At 40.8% G+C, this 9,764-nt stretch overlaps 1 protein-coding gene and 1 non-coding gene across 2 annotated transcripts; one reads left to right on the top strand and one right to left on the bottom strand.

Moving 5' to 3' along the window:
- The first annotated feature begins 2,302 nt into the window (after positions 1-2,302).
- On the top strand, positions 2,303-2,375 carry trnar-ccg (transfer RNA arginine (anticodon CCG)). The gene has a single exon. It is a non-coding gene; the product is annotated as a tRNA-Arg (tRNA).
- Positions 2,376-6,213: 3,838 nt separating this feature from the next.
- LOC137129530 (ras-related protein ORAB-1-like) lies at positions 6,214-9,458 on the bottom strand. The gene is made up of 6 exons (XM_067508797.1): positions 9,310-9,458; positions 8,120-8,192; positions 7,871-7,966; positions 7,691-7,786; positions 7,483-7,614; positions 6,214-6,936 (listed from the first exon to the last, which is right to left on the bottom strand). The coding sequence occupies exons 1-6, from the start codon at positions 9,321-9,323 to the stop codon at positions 6,703-6,705; spliced, it is 645 nt and encodes a 214-aa protein (XP_067364898.1). The 5' UTR covers positions 9,324-9,458; the 3' UTR covers positions 6,214-6,702.
- Positions 9,459-9,764: the final 306 nt, after the last annotated feature.

Here is a 9,764-nt window from a genome sequence, read left to right as displayed (position 1 = left end):
GAGTGTGTGAACAAGCTGAACTCTTTATGTGCTCAAATGGACATAGTGGAGAATACATCTGCCTGTACATGCATGCAACCATAATGATGAACTCTGTTAATAATTAAAGCTGTTTTCAATACGAGCACGAATAATGTGTCTAACAATAAATGTATTAAATGACAAAATAATCATAAATAAAAGACAAGGAAGTAAAAAGAACTGACGGAATGGTTTAGAAATTTACTTTTGATGAGCATACATGTAGTGTGTACGTGTGTGTGTGTGTGTGTGTGTGTGTGTGTGTGTGTGTGTGTGTGTGTGTGTGTGTGTGTGTGCCTCTGTCTGCTGTTCAAATCTGACTCTGTGTGTGTCAGCTTTATCAGATTAAGCAGCATTATTCTCACAGTCTTTAATTGATGTACCTGTGAACAGATAAGAAATTGTTTTTTGCTGATTAGGAAACCTGTGCAGATTATCTACACGTGTGTTCACTATTGTAAATTCCAAAATTATTAGCTCAGAAATACTTATCATCATAATGTTCTTTGGATTATAATTGAGGGGCTTGGCACAGCTGAACATGTTCTGCATGTTGATTTTGCTGCAGCCCTCCCATTTTGTCTGGGCTCAGGACTGGCACCAACCTTTTGCATCCCAACCTGATACTCTTCCTCTTATCCACCAGGCCCCCGTTTGTTTGGATTATAAGTATTGATCATTAATGTCTTCACTGGAATGTTGCAGCTGGTAATAATGGAGCTTATTACAAAATAGCTCGTGACTTTTTCACCATCGGTAAATGTCAATAAATGATGATCGTACGGTGTTATGGTAAATGGTATTTTGTTTTATAAATCTGAATATTCACCCATCCCCATTAGTGTTCTCATCACAGAAAGGCCATTTTGAAGGACTGTAAGATCTTTAAGGATCAGAGTTACTGTAATGCGATGTCTCTGAAAGGAAGTGTGCAAAATGCAGTAAGTTCAGCTAAATTTATTGAGGCATCAGCACAGAGTTGGCCAAGTTTAAAATATGAACTGTAAATCTTCTTCTCTTTTCAAACCAAAGCTGGAGAGTTCATTTCCAAAGTGCTGCACAGCGTATCCATTTTGGGTGGAAAATTAATTGGGTTCATTATTTAATATCTTCTAAAATGCAGAGCATGGTACATTCAAATGTTATCAGAAGCTCATAAAGGACACGTGTTACTTAGCATCCATGAATGAGCACCATCATTTTGTTTCATTTCCTATTATCGTCAGTTGTTTGTTGAAAAAGGTGTCACATGCGGATATGATGGATTTAAAAAAAAACCTCATAATTTCTCTCTGGATTGTTTTCATTCAGCTTGTGTTGAGTGTGAGAAACCAAAGAACTGAAAGTGAAGACAATAGGAAGATAAAAAAAAAACACTTATTAAAACACGGAGTCCGTCAGCGAGTTGGACGAACCAGAGGGAGAACTCAAGACAAAAGGATTCTTTTTTCCTCACTGTTTCAAAGGGGAGGAGAGTGAAACAGGCTGTTTTATCGTTGTTAGAGAGAAACCTTTTCAAAGAAGAGGAAGTGAGGATTGATTATCCGAAAAAAAAAGTATCATTGATGATACAGAGGAGGGGGCGTTTATCAGTGCTTCAAACTGCACAAAATAAAAACCCAACGGTAAGAAGGATGGAGGGAGCGTGGGAGATGGAGAGGGGGAGGAATTAGAATTTTAAAGGCACTTTATTAAAGCTGGTTGTACTCGAGCAGTCACATAAAGAGCAAATGCATATATAAGACAGACAAAGAGGCACTTAACATCCAAAATTCACTTGAAATAAAAAAAAGAAGAAGAAAAATGGCCTAAAAGCAAGTGATGAGGTGCTGTCATCATTGACTTCATTATCCTTCTGTGATTGAGAGCAAAAATCAGCCCTCCAGACAGAAGCCCCCTCACCAGGAACACTAAACTCTAAACACTCATACATTCTGCATGTTGGTGTGTGTAAACGTAAGGTGATGCTTTTATTAGATTTTAGGATTTTATCACTTAAAAGGTGACATCCAGGTAAACATGTTCACGCAGAGCATGCAAACTATTATACAGAAGCCATATTTTACCAGATTACTGTCACTGCCCAGAGGGGAATCTTTTAATATATGATGCTGTGGTTTCGGTCCATTAACTGCTTATTTATATTCTTTATTGTAGACATTCTGTGAATAAAGCTCACGTCCAGCTGCAGCACACACAGTAGCATGATAAAGCATTAGTTGGGATAGTGGCAGTGTTACTGGTATCAGCTTGACACAGTCTGATAAAGCCTGTAGGAAGTGGCCCAGTGGCCTAATGGATAAGGCATCAGCCTCCGGAGCTGGGGATTGTGGGTTCAAGTCCCACCTGGGTCAAGATGCTAATGAGAAATGACTTCTTGTCATTGAAATTATGTGAGTTTGTCATAAATCAAATGTTCCATGGATGCATCTTATAAATATATATTATAACTGAATGGGGGGGAAAAGCTGCAGGATCAGCAGTTCACTGATCAGCTTCTCCAGTTTCTCTGAGCAAGGCAGGAAAGTCCACATGCTTCCTCTTTGTTTGTGTCTCTCACTCAAAATGACTTCATGCAAATATCCTATGAAAAAAAAACCCTTTACAAACATGTTTTCTCTTTAGTTTTAGCATGTGCGAAGATGGAGCATTGAAACTGAGACACAAACACAACATTTAGGTCCAAGTTGTCTCTGTAGGTCCTGAGACTGGTTTTGATCATATGACAGCATACACATAAAATACAGATTTATTTTAAAACTAAATGTCACAGTGGAATGAGGTGACCGGATCCCGAGATCAGTCCTGCAACAAGCCTGAGATTTTTAAAAAAAAGCTCAAGAATAAGAGTCACACAGGCTTTTGCTTCCCATTCATCATGATATATTCACTTTTGGTGGCCATGTTCAGTCTCGCTCAGCTATGACCGTTTGAAAGAGGGAGTGGGACGGACTGTTAATGTGTAAAACTACAAAGCGGAGGATGCATGGCTGCACTTACTGCTACAGGACAAGTGTGTAATTTACAGACTGTTGCTGTTGTTAGTGTTGACATATTAGCTCCACAAGCTCAGCCAACTCCAACAATTAGTGCTTACTGTTCCCCACTGTACTGCGTGACCTGTCTCGCCTCCTTGTTTTAATCTCTGCTGGGCTCATTAAAGTGAATTTCCCCAGATAAAACCTACCTGGTTGGCTGGCTGCAGCTGTGGTGGCTCGTTGTCACACCTCAGCAGGTGTGAACACCTACCAGTTAAGTGTTCAGTCCAACTGGGTCAATTCTGGGGGGGTGGAGACACACTGCAGCCCGTGGGCCAATCATCTCATGGCGGTTATAACCCTTAAACACAGACACACCTTACTACCCATTTTTTTAGACAGTTACTGTGGATTTATTGTTATAAAACTGAACATACAGACACTACTAAATTATGTAGAACTTACACAAAACTGGCTCCCACAGCAACTACACAAACACTCACATACTACCAGCTTTACTACCAGCCCAATTAACAAAGTCCCAAATCAGATGTATCAACACTGAAGAAATGAAAACATTCCTCCCTCTGTTTGAGCCCCCCCGGCTCCGAAATGGGTCCCGTGATGAAGGAAGCGCTGACTCTTTACCACAAGCATCAATCAGCCTGGTTATCTCGCCTGCTGTGAGCCTCCTGAAGGAAAACTAATATATAACTGCTCGCATTGAAAAACCAGTCACTGAAGCCCTTTTCTGCTCATCAGTTCCAAACACTAAAACTCCCAGTGTCCGTGCTGACTTCTTCAAAGATGCTGGAAGATTTTCCAGTAACGTACAGAGCACTAATTTTAAGACCGTCACAGAAAGCGGCAACACTGAAAGTAGAGCAGCTAGTTCATAACCTGAAAAAAATCAGGATCTTGTTGTGTGTACAGTATAATGTAGCTTCACTGGCTTTGGTTAAGACAGATCCAGGAACACTCTGCTCCCCCTTCCTTTGTGCTGCTGGCACAGGTCGGGCTGTCGGAAACACTTCTCTGTGCCAACTGTCTGAGAAGCCAACACACTCAAAGATCCCCGTGAATCCAGCTGCATCATGTTCTCCAACTACCGCACACATTTAATATGGTCAAATCATGAGATTTCCATGTATCTTCACTTCACTGATAAAGTATGGATGTAGCTACACATTGTAACCCAGAACTAATATTCTGGCTCCACAATTTTTTCAGTCTCCTCATTTATCCTTTTTTCTGATTCTGCCGCTCATTTCCCATCCAACACTCAGCCAGTCAGTCACCTGAGGCTCCACCTGTGTGCACACCTGCCCCACATTATCCAATTAACCCCCTCAGTATATACCTTCCCAGTAACTCCAGTCTTTTCTAAGGTCTTAGTTTCTGTTTGAGTTTGTTGTTAAGCCTGTGCTCTTCTGGTTTCATTAACCAACTTCTGAGCTTTATCCTGCCTTAAGGGGATTCACCGATCCAAAAATTCTCTCTCAGAACCAATTGCAGTACCTCAATTCAGGGGTATGTGCTGAAGTGGATCAGATCTAATTCCACTCTTCTGCCTTTACCTAATTTAAACACACCATATAGAACTCAGTGGAGCCATTTTTATAGTAGCATGAAGTCAGGGATTGCTGTGAAACAATGGTTTTCTGCACGTGAAGAAAAGTAACTGGAAGAAACGATGAATGTTATAGTGGCAATGACAAAGAAACAGTAGTTAATATGGCCAAACAAGTAGCACTACACAGGCTCATTACTGCATATTGAAGTACAAATCCTATTCCTGCATAAACTCTCAGCTGAGACCACCTGATATTTTAATATCAATAGAGGTCAATAGCTGAAAATATATAAAGCAACAAGTTAGGGAAAAAAGAGAAACCAGCTATGATGTGTATTTTTGCTTCAAGTTGAGAAGAGTCCATGTTTTTTTTCAAGGAACTGAGACAGAAGACGTCTCAAACAATTGTTAATCCTGATTGTGCGATTGCTTTGTTGCTTTGGATGTGATGCTGATGAGACGAATAAAGCCAGACATCCATACCTACAAAATTTAATGAATTGAAAAACAGTATCAGTCAATGTGCAGTGTAGAAGCTTCCAACAGGAAGGTTTACTGTGGTTTACTGTGTAGTTAGCAGTACATGGCATTAATTTCTTACCATTTGGGGTTAAATCAGACTGAGGGAAGAAAAGGGCTAAAAAAGAAACCAAAATGTTGGGAGAGAGTTAATGAAGGAAGGGGAAGAGATCAGTGTGTGAATCCAGATGTGACTGATGCTGACAACCAGACTTGTCCCCCTGGCAACTGTAACAGAGCGGAACACAGAGCAACACTGACATCTAGTGGCAGGAAAACTAAACGTAACTTGTCCTTAAGGCTGCTATGAGTCTCTGAATCTTTGTTGAATAGTAAGACACGTAACTTTTGTACAGATTGTGGTGCTTCATAACAACAGGCCCTGATGGTTGAAGTAACGTCCAGCTAACGTTTCAATGGAAGAATCCTCCATATTTCACAAAGACCAGAGCAACAATATTGATGGATTTTTAAAAAAATCATCCCGACTCCCTCATTTATTCAGGGTTGGCAGGGCAATTATGAGAAATCACTTCACATCTCAAAGTGATATTTGCGAGGCCAATATCTGAGAAAGTCCAGTCATTTGTCACAATTACAGACTGAGTGATCATTTTTATCCTGTCAGTATCTTTTACCTTTTCAGGATTTAATATTGTTGACCCCCTGCCAGCTGCCAGCCTTGGCTCATTGGCTTTATCAGATTTCAGATCATATAACTTCCTGTTATTGGCTTCTGTAAAAAGAAAAAAACTAAATCTTCACTTGTGTGAAATAAATTCTGACATGATTAATTAGTGATTTATTTCTTCTATTTAAATAATGTTGAGGGACTCGCAAGTATCCGCTTTAAAAATGGATAACCACACTGACTTTAAACAGAAAGCTTTGCACAGTGGAACTGGAACAGAATGCTTGCTCCTCTTCAGTACAAAACGTGTATCTGTTCCACAAGCAGTTTCTATTTCTTGTAATGTGACGGTGAGCTTCCTCCAATTTCAGCAGCAGATTTTGTGGCCGTAACTTAACCACAAATTGCTCATGTACTGAATGTTTGCAGCTATGTGATGTTGTGATCTAGTAACCACATTTTCAGCATCATTACTCCTATGATTTCTTTATTGACATGTACAACAAGCAAAACAAGTAGATACCATAAATCAGCAGCTCTAACGATAAATGTTGCATTAAAACTCTTCTCTATACAGTACAAGTATTATTTCAGATGTTTTTTTTTGTGTGTTTTTTGAATTCTAGTTTTAAAATTTCATTTGATTTCATGTTAAAGGAGCAAAATAGCAAATGATCATCAACATATTAAGACATTATTTGGCGAACTTTGTTATCTCTGCCATCAGTTCTGTTTGTCTCTGCTTATTAATAAAGATGAAAAGTCATGATCTATTTAAAAGCTATTGTAGTCAAGCTTAAAGGTTTATCTTCCTGAAAAATCATGTTTTAGTCTTGTAGCAAATGTCAAAATTCTGACTATATGTGTGTCCAAAGCACACGGTCACATTATCCTGAAATTGAATGTGTTTAAAACGACACATCCGTGTATTAAATAGCAAATTCACATATAAACCGTGTCAGGGTGATGGTGTCTCCTGCTCAGCAGCAGTTACTGGCCTCCTGTGTCTGTTTGCCGCCTCCCAACCACAGAGGGGCGCTGTTGATCTTGGCACTCTGGGCTCTGGCTTGTGCAGAGTCACTCTGAATCCCCCCTCCCTCGCTGGCAAGACGCTTGTGGATCTCAGCAGCCATGGTGAGGAAAGCCCGCTCCACGTTGTCGGAGCTCTTAGCACTGGTCTCGAGGAAGGGGATCTTCAGTGATGAGGCCAGTTCCTGGAGAGTGAGAGAGGAGGGGTGGGAGGTAGTGAAACCAGGGAGGAAGAAAAGAAAGCAGGCGTGAGGGGAAGTGTCACCAAATATTGACAAAAATCATTAATAGGTAAAACTTCACAAACTTCCATTATGTGTAAAAGTTCTGCTCTGAGGTGTTAACATTTAAATGTACGTGAAAATGAATCCTGTGAGTCTAATATTTTAGGTATAACGGTTTATGTTGACATCAGAGCATTATAGTTTTAGAGTTTACAATATGTGAAACACGTAAATAAAATAGTCGAACACTATCCATGACAGGAAGTCTTGAAATAATAATAATAAATAAATCTGCATAAACCTCAGCAGCACTTGGAATATTATTATCAACACTGGCATGTGACAATGCTAAAAACTAGCATTGTGCTACAGTAGCAGTGTTGACTCCATTTTTGAAGCATGTGGTTCAGCGTTTGGGGGTTTAATGAGCCTGACAGCTGACACACGCTGGCTGGACAGTAGTACATTAAAGCCAAGTTGCTCTTTGCCCTGTGTGTCGCCTGTTACCTGAGCGGTGGCAGCATTTACCACTTTCTTACTGACGAGGTCCGACTTGTTTCCCACCAGCAGCCTCGAGATGTTTTCACAGGCGTAACGATCTATCTCATCCAACCACTGCTTCACGTTGTTAAAGGACTCCTGAGGGGAAGAGGAGGAGAAGAGCTCATGGTCAACCTGTCCTATGTGTGTGATGAGGTGACAAACACACACTGACCTGCTCGGTGATGTCATAGACGATGATGATGCCATGAGCTCCTCTGTAGTAGCTGGAGGTGATGGTTCGAAACCTCTCCTGACCTGCTGTGTCCCACTGAGGAACAAAATACGCACGCACTCAGTAAAATGGTGTAAGTGCTGAGCTTTAATGACACCATCCCACTGAAAACTCTCTTACAATCTGTAGTTTGACTGTCTTCCCGTCCATGTCGATGGTCCTGATCTTGAAGTCGACGCCAATGGTGGAGATGTAGCTGTCAGTGTAGGTGTCATCCTGGAGGGAGAGGTGGCATGTGATCAACAACAAGCAAAGAAGTGTTTCAAATAGGTGTGTGTGTGTGTGTGTGTGTGTGTGTGTGTGTGTGCATGTGTGCGCGTGTGTGTGTGTGTGTGTGTGTGTGTGTGTGTGAGTGCGCCGCAGTCCTACTCCGAAGCGTAGCAGCAGACAGGACTTTCCGACTCCAGAGTCACCGATCAGAAGAAGCTTGAACAGGTAGTCACTGTAGGAAGACCGAAAAAGGAGGTGTTCACTTCCCAAATTCAGTGGTAGTAGTTTTTTACCAAGTTGAACTTTGTGTCTTAGTAGTAAACAAACACACACTTCTGCTGCTGCCGTTGGTATATTTTTATATACGTAGCTTTATATTTATATTGCAGTTTTAGGTCATTCAGAGGTAAACATACTATGTTATGAATGAAGCAGCTTCAGCTGCTGAGGTTTTCCTTCCGCACCATGTGGATCTTTATTTAACTAAAATTCTCTTTGCCATCGTATTTGCTTTAGAGAGTTTGTTGGACAAACAGAGCTGTGTCTTTATGGTATTGGCATCAAATTCAGTACTGTTTAAAATCTCTTGTTTTCTTAGCGGAGTACTTGTACATTTTTGTGCATACTTGGTACTTCAACTTCAGGAAGAATTTTGACATCCAACTTCTACTTGAGAGTATCTTTAGGCAAGTAGTTAAACTTTTATTTCAGTATGGAGTTTGTGTTTTTGTCTTAAAGTCATCATCGTGAATGTAATAATGCTCTATGAAATAACCCACTTTTCTTAGTGTGCAGAAGAAGTCACACTTTCTCCCAAAATCTATTTTGACAACTGAGCTTGCTCTAAAACTACACTACCCATCAGCCACTGGGTCTAATGATCTAACTGCAAGTAACCTTAACTTGTTTGTGCAGAAAATTACAACTGTACTGTGAGTCAGACTAAAGACTGTCCACTTTGTACTTTATATTTTTGTTCATACACAGAATTAAAGCAGCACGTCTCTTGTCCAACTGGACAAGCTGTTGTCCAAGCTGGAGCTAAAACATTAGGCCTCACACATGGCCTCAGTCTGTAGATCAGTACTTCGACATAAGAGCAAGAACAAGGCACAAGACAGCACGTCTCCCTGAACACAGTTTATATTCAACCAACAAACAGAAAGCTCCAGGATGTCCCAGCCTTAATCGTGTCTTTCCACATTAGCAGTCACTTGTAAAGTGCAGATGTCAGTGTCTTCTGATTGTTTGCAGTAGGTGTCTTGTAGGAAATGAAATTGTTTTTTTTTTTTTTTACTTCAGTAACAAAGAAACACACTAACACACCAACAGAATGAAACAACACTTACTACTCAGGATTCATGATTGCTAAAGTCGCTCCAGGTGACACGGCACAATCAAAATCCCTGAAATTGAATCCTGAACCTGAAAACAGTCCGAACTCAGTGAGGTTGTGTACTGTTCTGTGGTGCCTGTGTGTGTGTGTGTGTGTGTGTGTGTGTGTGTGTGTGTGTCCTTTTGGAGGGCAAATGGCAGAATAAGCCAGAGAGATCTACCATGTGAGCTTTCTGCTTCAGATGCATTATTTATTAATGGAGCAGCTCAGGTTACACAGGGGACAGCACCTGGAACCAGGACACGCTAACACAAACGCACACTAAATACAATCAACCTCAAGTCTAAAAGCTTTAACCAATTTTATTCGGTTTACTTGAGACGAGTTGCAGCACACTGCAGCTCAGTTTTTCACCGGCACCACCTCAGACTGATGGCAGCTCCTGCGTGTCACATGTCACCACAGCTC

This window comes from Channa argus, chromosome 6, assembly GCF_033026475.1.
Source record: "Channa argus isolate prfri chromosome 6, Channa argus male v1.0, whole genome shotgun sequence".
Taxonomy (NCBI): domain Eukaryota; kingdom Metazoa; phylum Chordata; class Actinopteri; order Anabantiformes; family Channidae; genus Channa; species Channa argus.
This window is presented reverse-complemented; position numbering and strand designations above follow the sequence as displayed.